At 40.5% G+C, this 21,770-nt stretch overlaps 1 protein-coding gene and 1 long non-coding RNA gene across 9 annotated transcripts in view; one reads left to right on the top strand and one right to left on the bottom strand.

Moving 5' to 3' along the window:
* Window positions 1–21,770, top strand: part of LOC128415392 (uncharacterized) — a 126,795-nt gene that overhangs the window by 39,476 nt on the left and 65,549 nt on the right. The window lies entirely within an intron of this gene.
* Window positions 12,702–21,770, bottom strand: part of NR5A2 (nuclear receptor subfamily 5 group A member 2) — a 113,280-nt gene continuing 104,211 nt past the window's right edge. For all 4 annotated transcript variants that reach the window (XM_053391521.1, XM_053391525.1, XM_053391524.1 and 1 more), the window contains exon 7: window positions 12,702–13,060. In XM_053391521.1, coding sequence (XP_053247496.1) covers window positions 12,813–13,060 — 248 coding nt within the window. In that variant the 3' untranslated portion in view covers window positions 12,702–12,812. The remainder of the gene's footprint in view (window positions 13,061–21,770) is intronic.

The raw sequence follows: 21,770 nt of genomic DNA, 5'->3' as shown, positions 1-21,770 counted from the left end.
AATATTAGATAAGATTCAGAATTCGGCAAAGCATTAAAGTTTTGTCACCCAGATTTTGTCAAAATTTAAATTCTGAATATGACCATAAAAACATGAATATTATTATTATTTATTTCTAAACAGCTTTTAATCCAAAATTCACAGGTCAATGTACAAAATATAAAACCATACAAAATAAAACTATAAAAACATACACTCATACCTCGTGTTGTGTCCACTTCAGCTTATGTGTTTTTGTGTTGCGTCCCGCGGCAACCCGAAAATGCTGGAGTGGGTTACTTACGTTAAATTGTGCCGCATGTGCAGATGCAGTACTTCAGCTTGCGTCAGTTCCGTGTTACAGACGAGCCTCCGGAATGGATCCCATCCGTAACATGAGGTTCCACTGTATGTATAAATATAGACTTAAAACATGCAATAAATAAATATGCAGCAGAGGTTAATTTCAAAGCAGTAAGTGAACAATAAAGCTTTATTGGCTGAATTCATGCCAGAGGCCTGAGTAAACAAATAAGTGTTTAATAAGAGTTGGAAAAACAAAAATGAGGCTGGCTGTACCTCCAGTGAGAGGAACTTGAATTCTCTGGATTTCTTTGATTTTTGCAGGCATCACATGTAAATCTCATATTGTCAGAAATAAAATACTATTGCATGTCATATTTCAAATACTAAATAGCAAATGCAATCAGATGCTAATACCTCTGCATGTCTTGTCTTAAGGACTGTCAGAATACTAATTTTGACATGTCAGCTGTCAAGCACTATCAAATGGTAAATACCACTGTATGTCAGCTACCAAGTACACACATCATTTGCCATATTGCGGACATCAGACGTCAATATGGAACCAAATAAAATTGGATGCTAAATAGCCAAAATAAATATTTGTTAATGTTGCAAGATAAATATTTCAAAGAGAATGTTCAAGGAGGTTTTTTGCAGCAAAATTGTTTCAGTTCTATTTCATTCATATTTTCTAACTTACATTTTAGTTTAAAGTTAGGTGTTGTATCCAGTGCTAGTCTACTCTGAGTAGACACATTGAAGTTACTAGACATGACTAACTTTGGCTCATTAATTTCAGTGGGTTTATTCTAAGTAGGACTAGCACTGAATTCAAATGTGGAATATTTAAGCATTTCAGGTTGTGTGCTTTTGCAGAACTCCCATTAATTCCAGTTCAGCTAGTCTGCAAATAATAACTAAATTAATACTAATTTATCACTACTATGATTTATTTCATTTATGAATCACTTCCCAGCAGGCATCCTAAAGTGATTTACAATATAATAAAATACGAATTCCTGAACTAATGGGTTTTGTTTGTTTATGTGTTATGCATTTTGTTCATTGTACGATCACCTACTGAGATAAAGGTAAAGGACCCCTGGACGGATAAGTCCAGTCAAAGGTGACTATGAGGTGCAGCGCTCATCTCGCTTTCAGGCCAAGGGAGCCAGCGTTTGTCCTCAGACAGCTTTCTGGGTCATCTGAGGTAACTGGTCAGACAAGGGAACTGCAGGCAGGCACTATGAGAAAAACAGCAGAATTGTTTCTGCCTGGAAGTCTCTCAGCGTGCTTCAGTTTTGAGCAGGTTATCACTGAGAGGAGCTACCAAACTTCAGAAAGAAGACTGTCCTATGATAGTCTTTCAAACGGAACTCGGGGTAGCCAAAGATGTGCCTGCCAGATGATGTTGGACTGCAAGCAGGTAATGGGAACCAAGGCAAGAGGTGGACAGTTTCAGTAGCTGTTTTAGGGATGTTCACCTAAGACATCCTGCAGTCATGGGCCAGCACTGCATGAAAAAACCCCTTCAATATCAGTGAAGCCATTCACAAGATTCAGAAGAGGATCATGCATTTATATGTTTTGCTAGATCAAGGCCTCCTTGAACTTGGATATGGTGACATTCTGTTTATAGAGAAGTGGGCTGAGACTTCCAAATTGTTTCCATACTTTGAAACAGATGAACTCTATGACTGCAGCCCATTACAGCCAACATCAGCTTGCAGTGAAACTATTTTGATGAGGGGCGGGGTGGAGATTGTGCTGCAAAAAACCCAAAAAAGCTTGGTTGCATTTTAAGTTTGATATTTCAAGAGAACAATTCTACCTTCTAATATATTGGAGAACAATTTCTTCTGGACATATAGGATAGAGTAGAACATTGTATGTCAGATATAAGTTAATAGCAGTACCACTTAATAGAGGAACTCTCTGGAATACATCATTTTTTCAGGTCTAGTTCAATAACTTCAAAGCAATTATAATAATCCAACACACTTTATAACTTGTATTTCTTCTAGATTCAAAGTAAATCAGGATAAATATTAACGAAGCCTTATAAATGTCTTGGTTTTACTGTATTGTTATTTTCTCTCTTCTCCCTCACGGCTTTCCATTTCTGGGTGAAATGATGTAGCTGGGCAACACCATAGAACAGTTCAAACCCAGTATTTACATGACACGCTGATGTCAGTCATCCTCTTAGCTGACCTATGTGATCCTCCAGATCAGGTCGCTTAACCTTATGGGCATGTTTATTAGTTCAAGAGAGCTTGTGCACGTAGGTAAAGGGTCACCAGACTTTTTTGGTCCCAGGAGCCCATTTGCAAACAGAAGAGGTTGTAGTGGGCACCTCAAACACACATACCAAAACCAAGCACAAACCACATCCTAGTCAATTGGGTACAAAATCATTCTTCTTCCCAGCCTGTCTCCCTCAGTGGTGAAGGGACTGTCGACACATGCCCTCGCGGGGGCTCATGTGTGCCCATTGAATTTAGTGGAAGGTGAAGCATCATACCTGTATTCTCCTAGTTCAGATCTAACATCGTTTCCCCTTTGCTTGCTTAATTTCAGCTAGTTACTTGATTTGAAAGTTGGCAAAAGAAACTATAACTACTGTGGATGGAATGGCAGGCTATAGTTGTGTTCAGACATTTACCTGGGAGCAGGGGGCACATATAAAGCCCTACCCCCAATATCCCTGGGGTACACTTCAGATCTTCATGCTGATTAGCATAAAAGTCTGAATATAGTTTTCAAGCAGATCTATTTTAACGAGCTTGGAATCTTTCCTGTGAGTGGGAATCCTATCTTATCTGGATTTTAGAGTTTCTAAGCGTGTTCAGTTAAGCACATTTTAAAAAATCTCTTCAGACTTTTGCACCAACACAGGGGTGAAGAACCTCAGTCCTGGGACGGAGCACATGTACCTCTTATCTGGAAATCTCCCCAGATCATACCCCTTAGCATCCCTGCTTTACCCCTGACTGGAATGTCTCTTTGACTTCTGATCATGCTTCTTGTTTGCCTGGAAGGGAGCGTAAATAGGGCTTTATGCATGCAAAGGTAAAATTAACCTACTGTACAAAGGTAAAATTTACATGGGTTGCTTTGCCTGCTTCTGTCTCTGGCACCATCTGCCTCTGGCATGTGGCCCTCAGAAGGTGTCTAGAAGGAAAATTGGCCCTTGGGCTAAATTCACTCCTGCACTAATGGGATGATCTGAAGCACAGTTCGGGAAGTAATTTAAGAAATAAGTAATCGAACTGGCACATGGGCAAAGAGTAGGGAGAGCAAGAGGGAAATGCATAAGCTGGAGGCTCACTCCCAGCAAACCATAGATAGGTGTTACATGTGAAGCAGGCCTCCATGTGCTTGGTGCTACCCCCAGAATTAAAGTCAAAAAGGAAGAGTCTTCATCGAGGAGCTCCTGGATAAACAAGAGTTTTGCTCTGATCCAGAAAATTGTGAGCACTACTGTCCCTAGCCCCTAAGATGAGATGGAATCTGAGCAAATAAATTCAAGCTGACAATTGATGCTGTGAACCCTCCGTTCTAAGAAGGCATCTCATTTTATCTCTGGTTGTAATGTGAATATGTGTGCCTTGCCCTGAGCCTTGTGCATAGCATAGTCTCTGCAGCTAAATAAGTAAAAGAAATCCACTGCTCATTATTTCTGTGTACAGCTGGAAGTTAAATCAGATGCTAATCAGAGTAAACTTCTCCTGGTACTACATTGCTAGTGTATTGCACTCACTTTGCTATTCTCTATTCTATCTTTTAATTATACCCTGGAAAAACAGAATTGGGGGTATGGGTTTTGCTGATGATTGTGATTTGATATATAACATACTCAAACTTCACTTGAGTCTTTGACACAAATTTGACTCCCAGCTATCCAAAGCAATGTTAGAGTTTGCTATATTATTATATCTGACAATGTGGATTGATGCCATCCTGGGAACATATGTTTCTGAAACTACAGTTAGTACATGATTGACTTGCTATACAGGAAGTTTCTCTTTCTGCCTTGGATTTGTACTCCCATGGTCCTTTGCATGCTGAATTTGATGCAGGCTGTAGCAGGAACAACAACTTCCTTGGAAGTGGCTTCAGGAACAAAATTAATGGTGTGGGATTTGCAAGGAGGGAGGGTTGGGAATGAGGGCAATGAATTAATCAGCCACAATTTTCTCCCATACCTTGAATACATTGTTTATAACATCCTTTGCTAACCTAATGCCCTCCTGATGTTTTGAATTACAACTCCCATCAGCCTCATTCAGCAAATGACTCAAGCTCATGGAAGTTGTAGTACAAAACATAAGGAGATAACCAGGTAGGTGAAGGCTGGTTGATAATGTATTGTGTTGTGCAGTATTCCAGTTGTGGAATGGATTCTGTGTAGCTTGTCTCTTTAGTTACTTATTTCTGTGTCTATGGAAGTGCATTGTTTAATGATCACACTAGGCGGAGTTGGTCTGAGGAGATTTGAGGCGGGAAAGTGCCCCATGAGGAGGCCTTTCCTAAAACAGTAGGTCATCAGTTTACCTGAGGGTAGCAGAGGCAAACAGTTGCTTTTAATTTCCCACAAATATCCCAGAGGACCCGATCATTCTAGGAAATAAAAATGGCTGCCTGCCGTTGCTAGGCAACCCTGCCACCCTAGGTCAGGGTAGGTATCAGGGCCAGGGTGCTGAGGGCCTTGCAGCTGGAAGCGTGTGTGCCAGCCAGGTGATAGCCATAGGCCAGGGGTGCCAACTTGAATAAAATAAAATATTGGGGGCCCCAAGTAAGCCCTGCTTACATGATGTGGTGCATGCACACCATCTCAGTGGCAATGCCCATCAACTTGGGGGCGGGGAATCCCTCAGATATTTTATTGGGTGGGGGGCTGAAGGGACCTTGCCCCTTAGGAGTTGGCTCCCATGCTCTAGGCCTGATAAAGAGGAATCACTAAAATAAAATGATCTTTATTAAATAACTAGTAATAACATCATACTGCCTATGCCTGCTGAGGGCCAGCTCCCTTAAGCTTTAGGCCTGGCTTCCTCAACTTTTACATGGAAATGTCATAAATCTTATCAGAATGAGTGGGCAGACTAGAATGTACAACTATGCAGCGGAAGGGGATGCTGTTTTTGAATGCTTCCACGCAAACACCCTGCAAGTAGAGCACTAGCATAGCAGAGGGAGATGATTTAGCTCAGCTGCTGCAGGTGGGGAGGACCAAAAGAAGACATATGCTGCCAAAGTTCTTCCCACAGTTTGTGGCTACAAATTTTGATGTTGAACATGGGCTAGATTCAGGCTTCTGTTTCCACTCTTACTTTAGGGTAGTGTCTCCCCGCTTCACCCCCTCACATACACTTGCACTGAAGTGGTATCTTTGTCCCAGAAAGCCCAGAGAGCAGCCAGAGAGGGGAGACTGATCTTCCTTCAGCAGTATCTGATTGACCTCCCACACAGCAATGCCGCCTCTGTTTTTGAAGTGGTGATCAGGAGCCAAAATGCCATATTTTCTAGTAGCAGCAACATCTGTCTTCTTGGCAGGCTCTCCTGGCAATTGTTTGGAGAACTCAGGAATTGCCCCTGGCTCTATCAGGTATATTTACATTGATGAGAGGTTATGCTGAACTCTTGGGTTTGCTGCCTGCCTCTTCTATTGTCTTGCCATTTCTTTCCTCTGCCCCCGTCCCCCCCACCAAGTAAAAACAGTTGGTAGGAACGAGAACCAAATATGTGAGTTGATTGTTTTCATTAGTTACCCTCTGAGAATGCTTATCTATAGCAAGTCCCATTGACTCCCATATAACTTTGTATAGGATTGCCGCCTAACAGTGCAATCCTATGTATGTTTACTGAAAATTAAGCCCGACTTAGAAGTGGATATAGTATTCCAGCCTTAGTATTTTATTAAGCATAACTGGAGAGGTAGCAATAAATGAAAACCAAGCTACACAGTCATCATCCCCAAATGACTATCTGTGTGATTTCAGTCTGCTAGTGTGGGAATGAGTGTTTGAATAATATCTCACATTAAAACAAAATATTTCCCAGGGAGCCTTGTCATTTACATTCTACTTTTTTACATTCAGGAACAGGGATACCACATGTATAATAGATGATGATCATGTATTTTATTTTAAGCCACAGGTGCAAGGCAGATGCCAAATTTTGAAAGTGCAAACTAGAGACTGAATTCAGAGTCTCTACTTGCTGCCCCACTGCTTAGCCCAAAGTCACATCTACACCATATGTTTAAAGCATTCTTATACCACTTTACAGTCATGGCTTGCTAAGGGTGCCTAGAATTGTTAGGAGAGCTCCTCACAAAACTGCAATTTTCAGCGCCCTTAACAAATGGTAGTTCCCAGGATTATTGGTGGGAAACCGTGGCTGTTGTATAAGAGTGCTAGAACTCAATGGTGTGGCTGTGGTTATAAGCAAGAAAAAAACAAGGTTAATAGTTTGACGCTCAAATTTATTTGGATCCTATTTCCAAAAATATACTGAATGCATAAAACAACGATGAGTTATTAATGCCACATTTTAAAAGATAAAAAGAGTCAATTTAAAATGGGTGGCCGCTGACAAGGGGCTTGGCTGCATGTAATGATATGCGAGGTGAGAGCTTTAAGACCGTGCCCTGTATAGCTCACAAGGGTTCAAGTAAGCCAAGTTTTGTTGCCCAGGACTGCAAAACAAAACAGGTTATGAAGTCAGGTGGCATTCAGCTTGTAGGTGAAAACTGCGAGAGAGAATCATTGTAGGCAGGCTGCTTTTGATGCCACAGGAATGTAAAAAGAGCCCTGCTGGATCAGGCTGTGGCCCATCCATTCCAGTACAGTGGTACCTCGGGTTAAGTACTTAATTCGTTCCGGAGGTCCGTTCTTAACCTGAAACTGTTCTTAACCTGAAGCACCACTTTAGCTAATGGGGCCTCCTCCTGCTGCCATGCTGCCGGAGCATGATTTCTGTTCTCATCCTGAAGCAAAGTTCTTAACCTGAAGCACTATTTCTGGGTTAACGGAGTCTGTAACCTGAAGCGTATGTAACATGAGGTACCACTGTACCCTGTTCTCACAACGGCCAACCAGGTGCCCGTACAAAGACTGTAAGCAGGACCTGGAGTGCTGCTTTACCTGCTGTTGCCAGCGACTGGTGTTCAGAAGCATGCTGCCTTTGACAGCGGAGGTGGAACATAGTCATCAGGGTTAGCAGCCATTGATAGCCCTATTCTGCATTGATTTGTCTAATCTCCTTTGAAAGGCATCCAAATTGGTGGCCATCGCGGCCTTCTGTGGGAATGAATAACATACGTTTTAACTATGCACCGTGTGAAAAAGTACTTTGTCTTTTTCCAGAATCCTCCATTATTCAACTCCATTGGATGTCCACAAGTTCTAGAGAAAACTTTCCTTATTCTCTTTCTTTACAAAACCATACAGTACATAATTTTGTACATTTTCCTGTGGACCAGGTCTGAAATATTATTTTGTGTAAATTCTAATCCATGCTATCCCTTCTTAATGAGTTAGATCACTGTCCCATTTACCCTTGTATTTTTCTTCTCTGATTAGCTACAATTCTCCATGGTCTTGGGCAGAGGTCGTTTCCAGACCTGGTATTAACGTTTTAGCTGGTGATGTCAGGAGACTGCATGACAGACCTTTCTGCATCAATATTGTTCTCCACCTCTGCTATGGGATCTCTCTCCATCTCTTCCTTTCTTTTTCTTTTACAATGAAGTTGTCATAGAAACAATTTTAAAATGATCAGAATGGCCATATCAATATTTATTGAAATACTGGAAATAAAAATCCATTGGTGTTGAGAAAATTCCTGGCAAGAATTGACATGAGACAACATGAACTTCACAGATACAGTAAGAGAACTTTAACAAGTAACTAACTGCACATTCTAAAAGGGTTGCATGGATTCAAATGCCAGGCAGCTGCGGAACATATTTGTAATACAAATATTCAGACACTTACAGATTGTCTGGTTACAAACACTGAACAACTATAAGAAACCAACCAAAGCCAAAACCTTTGAATTTTAGTCTGCTTTTACTAATATGTAATCAAGAAAGCAATTGTAAGTAAATGTATTGTTACAAAGTGGTTAACAATTAACATTAGTTTTGCAAGCTTGGGCTATCAGAGGGCTTCTTGGAACCACAGATATTGACTAATATGTGCTCTATTTTATTTGAAACCGTTTCCATTAATCATTCTTTGCCTTTAACATCCTTACATTAATGATCTGGTTGTGTCTATTAGAGAATTGTGCCTTGTTAGTGGTTTTATTCTGCTTTCATAATTTCAGTAAAATATGCTATGGTTTTCAACAAAAAAGTTAAGGGCTTACAAAATACTGGTGTGTGACAGTGTAAAAATCCTCACCATCCATATCTATATGTGAACTGAACACTCTCCTAGTTACCTTTTAAATGCCACTGTTGATAACTTCATTTATTTTCTTCTTTTTAAAAGCAATGTTAGCATTTGTATAGAGAAGGTAGGGTGAAAGATCCTTAAGACAGAATTGATGGTGCATGATACAAATACCTAAGAGCTGCACATGCTAGACTTAGCTAAGTCTGCTATCCCCACCCATCTTTACTGCACAAACAAATGTTAGAATCCAGGGCAAGTCCTTCAGACAGACATCCTCCAGGAGACTTGGGTACCAACAAAAAGTGCTCTTCCCAGCCATCATTCTCAGCACAGCTACCAATGCTGCTTCACCAGCTGCTAGGTGAACACCATAATTAGTATTCTTATGATGATGGAAGTGGAGTAGTTCTGCCATTTGGAAGGGTGAGGCATTATATGTAATTTGTCAACTATTTGGATTTTATTGGCTGGGATTCAAATAACTATTTTAGATGCACCCAAGGACTAGTGAGATTTTTTTATTTCCCACCCCCTCATTAAACAGCAGACCATAAAAATCTCATATAATCATAGAACTGTAGAGTTGGAAGGGACCAAAAGGGTCATCTAGTCGTTTCCCCCTGCAATGCAGAAATCTTTCGCCCAGCATGCGGCTTGAACCCACAACCATGAAACTGAGTCTCATGCTCCACTGACTGAGCTACCAAGTGGCTCCTTACTTTTGAAGGAGACGCTCCAAGTAGCATGGCAAGCTGTTGTTTGATGCCCACTAGTCCAAAGTTCCTTGGTAAAATGGTTCTGTTGATCCCAAATATTTATTTTTACCACAATAAAGTCAGCCTGAGGCTGACTTTCAGTGAAGGTGTTTGAGGTTGGACAGTCATGGGACAGCAGAAGTATTGGTAGCAGGGCAGACAAGGGAATACCACTTTGTATGAGCAAGGATTTTTCGTATTTCATTCTTCCCCACACTTCCCTCATGGCTCTGATCCACAAGGTAAAAGATTATTAGACCAGATCCATGGGGTGATAAAACTCTCTGTTCTGTAGTAATACAAAAGAAATAAACGTTGTCTTTGGTATACAATGTCCACTGCTTAGAAAAGAATTTTCAGGTAAGAATGCACCTCACTAGGCTCACGTGAAATAAAGGAAGGTGCGAATCACTAAATTTACAATAGATTTTAAATAAACCACATTTAGAATTATAAAGATTTACAGACATTTAATCAAGCAAATGATCTTAAACTGTAAAGATCCTTGTATGTCCCTGAACTATGTTCCACTAACTTGTAGACATGCTGTAATAAACACATATATTTGGCTTCTTTATTCTGGCTATATTTTTATATAAAGATGAAACCAAGGAACAATAAATTAGCATCATAATTGTCTACAATGAAAACTGTGATATACAATATAAATAAACTATTTAAAAGCCAGCAATCCTCATGAAAACAAACAAAGCTAAGGGAGTAGAAGTTTTAATACAGTTTCTACAAGTGATTGTGCAGCCAATAATCTAAAAATTAAAAAATTAAAGTATAAATGAGATTCCCTTATTGATTTTAGTGTCTCACGACATACAGTAATTAAGTACTGGTAAACTAATTACCAATCAGAAAGCAACATTAAGGAAATCACTGCTTTGCAACATCATCACAGTTCCCCCCACCCCAGGACCTAACAAATGTAAACAACCATCATCTTTCTCCCCCTTCAAATATGTAAAGTATTAATACTTCCCCCAAACATACGTTGATCTGCATCTGTATAGTTACCATTTAGAATTCTGAAATAAGGCAAAGCTTTCTTAACAGTGGCACTGCATTTTATAATACTGATATCTTCATTTTGGATAGAGAGTTATTTGTCCTTCTCCAATATTTGTTCTGCAGCAGACTTTGGTCTACATGGACCTGGCAGTATCACTCTTCTGTCCTCACATATTTTTGTTTGAATAATTGGTTTAAAATGTATTTTCTGAATCCATAGGCTGTACTTAAAAACTACCAGTAATACTAACCAACCAGCTTATACATTTTGAATATTTTTAAATATTGCATAGGTAAAATCAATTATTTATTTATTTTTTAAAAGGTCTTTTATTACCTACAACGTGACCCAGAATTTAGTTAAAGCTGAAGTACTTGGATTTCAGCTTGTGGGGATAGGGGAAGATGCAGAATCGTCTGACACAGCGGGGTGCTACACCAGTACAGGGAACTGTATGATTGTATAATGCATTGCATTCTCCCCTTGCACTGGTGCAGTCCCTGAGATGAAGTCATCTAAAGTTGGCAAAAACATGCATCCTGAGCCACACCAGGACTGTGAGGCCGAGGCAGGGCCAGGGATAGAAACAGACAGCTCAAGGCAGAGTGAATGAACAGAAATCCCTAGAAGTATAGTGAGTTCAGAAACAAGTGGATAGACCCCAGATGGAATTGGTTAATCATGGGTAGGACCAAGGTAGAATTGGGCAGGTTATCAGCCTTGGGCAACTAAGACGCCTCAGCAGGGCCTACTGGCACCAGTGCCTGGCAATCCCACTTTGGGGCATAGTGTGGAATTTAAAATGGCATCCCATACCTCCCTTCCAGTGACCAGGCAAGCCCATAGGCAGGGCCCACCAATATAGAAGGGGGCCCACTAAAGGACCCTTGCGGGTCTGAGGACCCCTCCAAATCCAGGGTCCTCTTTAACCAGGAATTGGCCATGTCTGGCTTTTGTTGGCTTTTCGGATCCTGATACGGGCTTTCTGTCAGGCTAGAACTGTGGCCGACTGGCAATTCTAGAAAAGATCTGCACAACCCAAGACCCACCAGTCATGTAATATGGTACTTGACAAACCTCCTGTTCTTTCTGTCTTAGGTAGGCAGCAAAAACAAAAACCAACAACTCAGGGTGTTTTTTGAGCCCTTGAGAGGCTGTAATAGATAGGTGCCCAGCTGTCTGTGTTTAGCTTTGTGATGCAGTCCTGCTGTTACGACAGCATAGATGCTCATGGGGCGTGGCAGTCACAGGTTGGCGAGCAACTTGTGCATCCCATCACTGTGTCCAAAACTCGGTGGCACAGTCTGAAGCCACTGAAATTAATTGCTTTATTAAATCCAAGTAATTCATTTTATCTAGGTTGCAGATTAAGTGCGGCAGATCAAGAGATGCTGCTGACTGAAACCTTGTAGAAAGAAATACTGTTTTTCTTTTCGATGACAGCCAAGAGGCTGAGTAGTATCCGCAAGCTTATTATTTGGCACTAAAAGCTTTGAGAAGCCATTTCAGCAAAGCTTGAGCCGCTGCACGATCCAACAGCGGTTGCTTTGGAGCAGCTTAATTCTGACGCTTGTAGCCGTTCCTCCTCCCATTGGTGGAAGAGGGATACTGCCTGGACGATCAACATGAACACAATGACAAAAACAAACTTTGGAAACATATTAAGAATGTCACACTAGTTTATGAACATTTTTTTTTAAATATTAGCTGTTTGCAGGCCTGAGTTACAGACAGTCCCCCAAAGCCCCCACCCTAGGCGGTTTTGGTGGTGCTAATGTGTGTGTGTGGCCTACTTGAGAACTTTTTTAGATTGGTGCTACACATCCTTTCTGGAGGAGAGATAAGAATGCAGATCTTGGAAGGATGCCATAGGGTGACTGCAGTTTTGTGTCCATCAGAGATGTTTTCAGTCCTGCTAACAAGAAGGGTTGTAGTTCATACAGATCCCTTTGCTCTGTTAGCTGAATAACACAGATAAAACTTGTTCCTAAATTTCTCAATAGTGGCAACTGGCAAAAGTTTTAACTTACAAAAATTGTTCCTTCCTTCCTTTTTTGTTTGTTTGTCATTGGCAATGGTATCCATATCCATTTGTAATCTCCTTTCATTCTAGTGATAAAGTCCTATACATGTTCCTTTGGGGAGACTGTGTAGGGTTTGATTCACAGTTTGCAATACAAATACCCTGATACATCACTTATTTACTATTAAGTATTTGATTATTACACCATTGGGGGGGACAAAGTTCCTTTAAACCAAGTTCTTTTTAATTAGTGTCGTTTGGAGTAGTTCAGAGTATTTTGCTTTTTCTCCTCAAAAGCAGAGGCTTTAAAAGGATATAATTTATGCTCTCTTTGCATGCAGCATTTCAATAAGGAGGTTATTACACGGCACATCCCCGTTCAGGTGTTTATAGTAGAGGTATTCTTCAGCCTGCATACTGATTGCCCGGATTTCCGGGAGTCGCAGGAGAAGCTGCCCGAATTTTTCTGTCTGCTGTGGATAGTTGCACATTGTGTAGTCCAGCAAAGCAGTATTCACTTGTTCTTGAACACCTTCCACCAGCTGGAAGTTCTCTAGGGTTTTGACATCTGAATAAAAAGGGAAAAAAAAAAGAGAGACAGACAGAATCACATTATATATGTATTTAAAATAAAAAGACACATTTTAACTCCTGTTTATTTAAAATGGTGTTTCACTGTATTTTGCTCATGACAAAAGGATGCTTTACATGCTGTTGAATATTCAGGTTAAATCCCTCTGCCAAGTTTCCTGGGAAAATGATCACAGCACAGCTTTAGTGGAGCGTCTTGTTGAAATTCTGCATATACCTCAGATCAATTAGACACCAATGGATTTTGAGCAAGGTCAGCTGTCCCCCCCCCCCCCATCTTATGGAGGCAAAGGCTGAAGACTCCTAACATAGAGGACTGTAATATATTGCCAGCAAATGAGTCCCCAGAGGAAGGCGTAGCTTTAACCCGACATATTACACAATTCATATAATTCTGTATTAATTTTTCTGACCCAAGGTGAAGTCTCTGTCCAGGATATGATGCAGTTAATTCTAATAAAAAATGACAGGGATCTTGTTTCTTTTTGACATTTCCTAAATTATTCTGAAAGCCTTTGACTTGTCTACCCTTATGCTAATGAACCATCTGGTACACTCCAGTGACTGCCAAAATAACCTGCTTGACCTGAACCCCTCAAAAATACATTTTTCAATTACTAAATTCTTTCCTTCTCTCTCTTTCCCCCTGAATTGAAACCATTGTCCTTTAGACAGATTGACTAGTACATCACATGGTGGCTGGATGTCTATATATTAGTTTTTTCTAGCTGTCAGATGATTTTGACTTTTTCTGGAGGTCAAATAGTTTGCAAATATTTCCACACATCCTGTACTTACTCATCTGCTTCAGTATCATCACCACTGAATCCTGGAGCAAAACTGATTGCTGGAATGCCTTCTCTCACATCAACATACTGCTCTAGAAGCCTGCTTTTTAGGCTTGGATAGTATGGCGCATGCAACTCTCTAAAAGGCAAGTCTCTAAATGACTGGGGGGGGGGGAATGCTTCTCTAATGAGGGTTATTCCAGGCTGAGCGCAGCATAAAACCTCTGCTCTTATGTATAGATGGGTCCTCTCTCATACTTTCAATGCACATTTAACCATCACACGCTGTCCCTCCACTCCACCAGCTCCTTCTTTTTAGCACAACTCTCTCTTAAAGAATTAAGTAAAAATCTGTGGCTATGAAGCCATGGGGGTGCGGGAAGATGAGGGAGCATGCTGAGGTGTTTAAGCAGGTTTAAAATCATACAATGTCCTCCCATCACCACATATGCATGAACCAGCCAAATGAAAGTGTTTTCATTACATTGCATTAAATTGCATTGCTAAATGGTACAGCTCAAATGATGGGTCTTCTAACCTGGCAAAGACTTCTAACTGTACTGCTGACAACCAATTGCTGGTACTTGTGACAGGAGGTATGTAACTGACAACAACAAACTTTGCCCTGCAGTCCCAATTTTTGTGTGTGACTCTTTTCCCAACATAGCGTAAATACCGTATTTTTCGCTCTATAACACGCACCCGACCATAACACGCACATAGTTTTTAGAGGAGGAAAATCCGTAGGCATGCCACCCGTAGGCATTCCCTCCATAACACGCACAGACATTTCCCCTTACTTTTTAGGAGGAAAAAAGTGAGTGTTATGGTGCAAAAAATACGGTACTTGAAATATTGTGCTGCTTCCTCAGTTTGTATTTATAGATAAGGCCATTTCTCATTCATTTTTCATTGCATAGAGCATTTTGTATACAAAAGTAAATTACTCTGAATGGCTAGTCCTTACATCTCTGTTTCTGCACAGAGTTCCTTGAAAGCAATGAAAAGATGGCATAGATCTTAGAACAGAGTACAATCTGCTCTGGAGGTGTTTGATCCAGTGGTAGTCTTCATTCATAAAGTATTGAATGTGTTTGAGGTCATATTACCAGACTTGAGGCAAATCCCATTAGCTCTATAGGTATTGATAATAAATGATGAAGAAAAACGAAACGGGGGTTGTGGGTGTGAGAGGAAAGAATCACAATATATTATTACGACAATTTACATGTGCAATGATAAGTCAGTTAGTGAAGTCCGATGCTCTTATTTCATATTGGAATGTGTTCATAGTTTTGTCATGGGAATTTATGGCTTTTTAATAAAATGTCTCATAGCAGTCTGATTTATTTTTAAAAATGAAACAAGCAAGGTGGTGAAAGACAAGTTTCTGGCAAGACTAACACTGAAGGGAAAGTATTAAATAAATTATGCCTCTCAGAGAACTTCTGGTGTCTCTTGCAAAGACTTTAAGATTAGTGCAAAAAAATCATAATAAGGTTTGTCTTTTTAGATGGTGCCTTTTAAATAATGATATCCATAATAGGTTATGCATGAAAATGCATATTAAGTGATCATTTTGCTCTCCTTTACATTGCAGTGGGAGATGGAAGGAAGAAAAAAAACCCTCTTTGTTACTGATGTTTTAAAATAAGTTTTAGTCGCACCGATGGTGGTGGAGGCATTTGATTTATTTATAGAAAATTATTTACCTTCTGGAAAAAAAGACCGTGAAAAGCTAATGGCAAATGTTGGGGAAATACAAATGCAATGCCAGCAGAACTGTATTGATGTCTGCGATGTCATGAAATCAAATCTATAACTTTAACAAGACAATCTTTGGAGCTTAAAGCACTTCTCCTTTTTTGTAGTGTTCAGGTGGCTTATACATCTGAATACTCAACAGTGAGTCCCTGTGCTTAAGCATAATATTAAGAAATCAGCACTTCCAAGTTCTAAAAGTCTTGTACAATTAAAAATGGTGGAAATGGCATCCTTCTTCCCACTCACCCTTTCAGCTCTAACTACAAGGAAAAACATTTTTTGTGTTGCCTCAGTAAGTACCAATCTCTTATCTCTTCCACTTTATTCACTCAGGGACTAATTACCAACTTTTTATGTGAAACCGTCTTACTGTGTGCTCACAGTGGGGCGCATCTCTTTCCCAATCCTTATTGGAGAGTAAACCCTGAGGTCTTGTGGAATATATTACTTTTTTTTTTACAAGCACTTGCAGTAGCATTTCTGTCAAAACACTGAATTTTGTCTCCTCTATAGTTTACTTCTGAAGATAAAGACTATTTTTTAAATAGAGGTGCCAGTATTAGTTCTGTAGTCACTCTAAAGGTCTGTCAGCATTCCCAATTTTCAATGCTTTGTCCCTCCCCCACAAAGCAGAGATTTGAGCTCCAGCTTCTGCATATGAAATTCAGCTTGCACAGAGTGCGTTAGCATATTTTTTTTAAAAAAATGGGTCTGGCCTTTAGAGGGGGAGAAATATAAAAATATTTAGGTTTCAGAGAGGCTTCCTTCCCCTCTTATATTCAAGACATGAAAAACTGAAATTTGGTGCACTATTAATCTATAGAGAATGCAGACTGGTTTGGGAATTTTGAAAAGGAAAAATGAAAGGGAATGAGAGATTTAAGTCTGAAAATGGTTACTGTGCTGGAGCTGTGTAAGTACTTTTCAAAGAAAGTTAATTTATTTTCATTGCACATCTTGGATATCTTACTGGGTGCACTTATTGAACACATGGCCCTCACAGCTTTGTACCTTCATGTATAGTGGAATGTAGTTAAATAACCAAAAGCAAGTGTAATAAATATGCCTCTTACTTGGTCAATATAGAACATGTCCACACAGAAAAGATCAGAAGTCAGACCTTGAAGAACGATGCTACGGGTCTTTTCCTATGTTGCTGCCATAAGGCCACCTCCACAGATAGCATTACTTCATAGATGCATGCAAATCACTTAAGCATGCTGGTAACAAGTGGTGGCATGCATGGGTAACTTGCCATTCACAGGTAACACGCCGTAGGCTTTCGTCTTGCTTCAGATGGAGTTTTGGTACTGCCCCTCATTACCTCAGGCAGAACAATTGTATTGTCTCATGTTACCTTAGACACTTTGTCTCATATTACCTTAGAACCCAATGCTGTGCCAGTGGGTTCCACTGCTGCAGCGGAACTTCCATTTCCTCTCCTCATACAGCCCCAAAATCTGTTCAGGGGGGTCCCCAAACACCTCAGGGCTGTTTCTTAGGGTGTGTGGTGATGGTGGTGTAGGGGGGAATAGGAAGAGGAAGTTCCACTATGCACATGGAAGTCTTTAGACCAATGGAGCTGTAGCACTGGATTCAGTCTAATGGATTATATCTACTGTTAGTCATACCCTGAAAATAAATTAATGGACATGATTAGTTCAGTTTCATGTGTTGCAATGAGTATAAAAGGTAAAGGGACCCCTGACCATTAGGTCCAGTCGTGGCCGACTCTGGGGTTGCGGCGCTCATCTCGCTTTATTGGCCAAGGGAGCCGGCGTACAGCTTCCGGGTCATGTGGCCAGCATGACTAAGCTGCTTCTGGCGAACCAGAGCAGTTCACGGAAACACCATTTACTTTCCTGCCAGAGCAGTACCTATTTATCTACTTGCACTTTGATGTGCTTTCGAACTGCTAGGTTGGCAGGAGCAGGGACCGAGCAACGGGAGCTCACCCCGTTGCGGGGATTCGAACCGCCAACCTTCTGATCGGCAAGTCCTTGGCTCTGTGGTTTAACCCACAGCGCCATCTGATTCCCATGCAATGAGTATACTCTGTGTATAACTTAGCTGCATACAATTTAATGCTTTTCCATGGTATCAAATCGCACATTCGTTTGTGAGATATTATGTGGATTACCGTATTTTTTGCACCATAACACTCACTTTTTTCCTCCTAGAAAGTAAGGGGAAATGTCTGTGCGTGTTATGGAGGGAATGCCTACGGGTGGCATGCCTACGGATTTTCCTCCTCTAAAAACTACGTGCGTGTTATGGTTGGGTGCGTGTTATAGAGCGAAAAATACGGTAATCAGCCAGCTGCAACTACTCCAAGTCTTTCACAAGTATTTTTTGGAAGTGCTGAGACATGGCCTCTCAGTTTTAGTGATTCCCCCCCACACACACCTTGTTAGCTGTACAACATCCAAGATGTGCAATGAAAATAAATTAACTTCCTTTGAAAACTATTTACACAATTCATTCTCAATTATCCTCGCTGACATAATCATATAGCCATATCTTATTAGGTTTGTAACATCATTGTGTTCACTGTGTGGTCCCTGATTTGGTGAGATCAGCATTGCAACTAATTCAGGAAATCAGTGTCTGGGAGGAAATATGCTAAAGTAGCAGCAGCCAAGGGAAACTAGCTATAAGACGGTTTATTTTTAAAAGTATGTAGGCTTTGTAAATATAGATATAGATACATTTATTCAAGTTGGCACCCCTGCTGTCAACTAGGCCTCAAAATCTGAAGGAAAAAGGTAAGCTAGATGGATGACCACAGTATTTCTCATAGGAAGTACAGTGGAAAGAACCACACTCAGATGGGTGGGAATAGAAGATAAGGTCATGGATGCTGCTAGCTGCTGTCACACTTTTTCAAAGTAAAAGACTAAAAAGACCCAATAAAATTAGCAAGCAGGAAATGTCAATAAGTGAACAGCTGACGAGCAGTCAACATTTCCTATATAAGGAAAATGATGGTGGCCTTTAATTTCTTGAGGTTCCGGCAAGTAGGAGATTTGTTTTTATTTTTTTTAAAAAATGAACCCACGATTGAGCAACCAGGGCCAAGGACACTAATACTTGAAACTTTTTCCCCTGGCCTAAGACCAAATACACAAGCGTAATTTCTCCCTCTCTCCCTCTCCCTCCCTCTCTCCCTTTTTTTACTGTGGACATAAAATATTTTAAAGTTCATTGGAGTGTCAAATAATGGATACATTGTTTTGGAAGTCTTGCCTTTTTAAAGTGCATTACAACAACCAGTGTGCTTCAATCATGCAGAAATAATAGGCTAGGCTCAATGATATTTTCTCTTAAATGCAGCTTAAGATGCTTACATAGTAGAGGAATGCTGCAATTATTGGTGTGAATCCCATTTCAGCTTCTATCTGTTAAGGATAGCTAGAATTACAATTTGTTACAGACCAGTTCACAACTCAAATAAAAGCACATTTTACAACATTTTATGGCATCAGACTGCCGGGTGCATTATTTAAAATTATGATTCTCTTCATTTTAATTTTTTTTTTTTTGAAAAAGCATGTAAAATGGTACCTTCTTTCACAACAGATCATCTATGCCTTCTTTCTTTTGCTAGATTGGAAACCCTTTGAACCAAGAACAATGTCTTTTTGACATACAGAGATGAGCATTTTGGGCTGTCTCTTGTAACAAATCACTACATGCTGCAATGAATATGTGGGAAGAACTTCTTTTGCAATTCCAGAGCTTTGTGTTCTGAACATGGGAAGATGAGTGTGCATCCTAGCATATGCCTTTCTTCCACCACTGAGGGAGCAGTTGATTCAATAAATGGAACCACTATAGAGAGATGACTTCTCCTGTGAACCAAATGGAGAAGAAGCACCTTATGGGTGGAGTATATCCATATGTTCATTTGAGTATATCTCTGGAATACCAGGGGATCATGAGTGAGAGAGAGGGCCATCACACTCATATCTTGTGGGTGTCCCATAAGCATCTAGATGAGCATTTGGAGAAGAGAATGCTGGACAGGCCTTTGGTCTGATCCAACAGGGAATTTATTATGTTCTCTTGTCAATTGCAGAGAATGACTGTAGTGAATGTTTCACTTGGAAACTTAAGTCTTAGCTGTTTTGAAGAAAAGTCTAAGGAACAAGTCTAAGGAACAAAAGTCTAAGGAACACTTCTCCAAAGTGGTAAGTGTGCCTGCATAAAAAGAAACAGAAGCATTTTCTTTTCTTTTCTGAAGAAAGTCATCTACATAAATGTTTTCTGTGGTCAAAGCAAAGCTCTGCAACTTTTATAGAAACCCCATGAGCCAGTCCATGTACATTTAGAAAATTAATCTATATCAGCCAAAAGGGAGAATGGAAAAAAATAGTTTTTCCTGGGGAATAAATTCTGCCATCACTCCACAAAATATTTATATCTCATACTCAACTTTTCATTTTAGTTTCATTCGGGAACTTACATGATTTTTCTCCCATGAAGTTTTCTTACGTTGTTAGAATAAGATATGTGGTTAAGTTCATTCAAGTGGCAAGTCCGTGGTATGAATAAACCAATGTTATCATATGAAAGAGAATTAAGCAGGCAGATCCAAATGGGGATATATTAAGCCAAATTTTAAGCTCCAGTTGTTGAATTTAGCTGGTACTAGATGTCTGGCTTGCCTCAGGATAAATTCAGCTAATCGAATGAGGAAAACAGCCTCAGGTATGATGAAAATTACAAGAGATCTCAGTCGAACACTTCTTGTTATAAATTTTAGCTCAAAGGTATTCCTCTGGTCTCTGGGATGGGGGGGAATATTTGCATGTAATTAATGGCATTTCAAGCTTTTATGAGAGTGGCTTAAAATGTTAGCTTTGCTAATTGTTATAATGACAGTGGGCTGGGGATTCCACAGTAGTAAGGACCCTAACAAAGCAATACAATATGAAACCCTGCATGAGAAAGATTTGCTAAGCTATAGGACTTGAGAGAAACTATACTAGGTTGTTTACAGAAGCATGCGGGAACAACTGGGAATTGGTTTCCCTCCCTCTGCTGTGTAGTCAATGCTTTTCCTGTCCTGTGTTCCCTCCTTAAAGGGGCACATGAACAGAGATCGTTGATCAAATGCTGACTTATTTGCTACTCCCCCTAGCTTTAGGTGATTTGCCCTCTTTGTCTTTATTCTGAAGCATTTTCCTTATCGGTTCAAATATTTGTTTGCAACTTTATTTTTCAATGATTTTCTTTTCTTTTTTAACTTCTCTGAGAAGGCAGGGGAGATGGCGTGATGCTTGGCAGGTTTATCTGCAACACCTTTGATGCTTTAAAAATTGCTCAGATAAGGTAGGGTGGAGTGGCTTTGTGACTGATATAGCCAAGTAGGGCGGTACAAATCCAGCTTCTACTGAAAACCAGAAAAATAGTTTTATATTGTTTGTTGTTGTTGTTTAGTCGTTTAGTCGTGTCCGACTTTTCATGACCCCATGGAACAGAGCACGCCAGGCACTCCTGTCTTCCACTGCCTCCCGCAGTTTGGTCAAACTCATGCTGGTAGCTTCGAGAACACTGTCCAACCATCTCATCCTCTGTCGTCCCCTTCTCCTTGTGCTGATCTTTCCCAACATCAGGGTCTTTTCCATGGAGGCTTCTCTTCTCATGAGGTGGCCAAAGTATTGGAGTCTCAGCTTCAGGATCTGTCCTTCCAGTGAGCACTCAGGGCTGATTTCCTTAAGAATGGATAGGTTTGATCTTCTTGCAATCCATGGGACTCTCAAGAGTGTCCTCCAGCACCATAATTCAAAAGCATCAATTCTTCGGCCATCAGCCTTCTTTGTGGTCCAGCTCTCACTTCCATACATCACCACTGGGAAAACCATAGCTTTAACTATACGGACCTTTGTTGGCAAGGTGATGTCTCTGCTTTTTAAGATGCTGTCTAGGCAGTGGCGTAGCGTGGGTTGTCAGCACCCGGGGCAAGGCAAGTAATTTGTGCCCCCTAACCCGTGGATTTGCGCTCCCTAACCCTAACCCCCAGATGTTGCGCCCGGTGCAGCCGGCCCCCCTGCACCCCCCACACTACGCCACTGTGTCTAGGTTCTTAAAAAACCTAGTTTCATATATGTGCCCCAAATACACTGTGCCTCC

The sequence above is a fragment of the Podarcis raffonei genome, chromosome 6 (genome assembly GCF_027172205.1).
Source record: "Podarcis raffonei isolate rPodRaf1 chromosome 6, rPodRaf1.pri, whole genome shotgun sequence".
Lineage (NCBI taxonomy): Eukaryota > Metazoa > Chordata > Lepidosauria > Squamata > Lacertidae > Podarcis > Podarcis raffonei.
The sequence above is the reverse complement of the archived record's forward strand: the minus strand, read 5'-3'. Positions and strand labels throughout refer to the sequence as shown.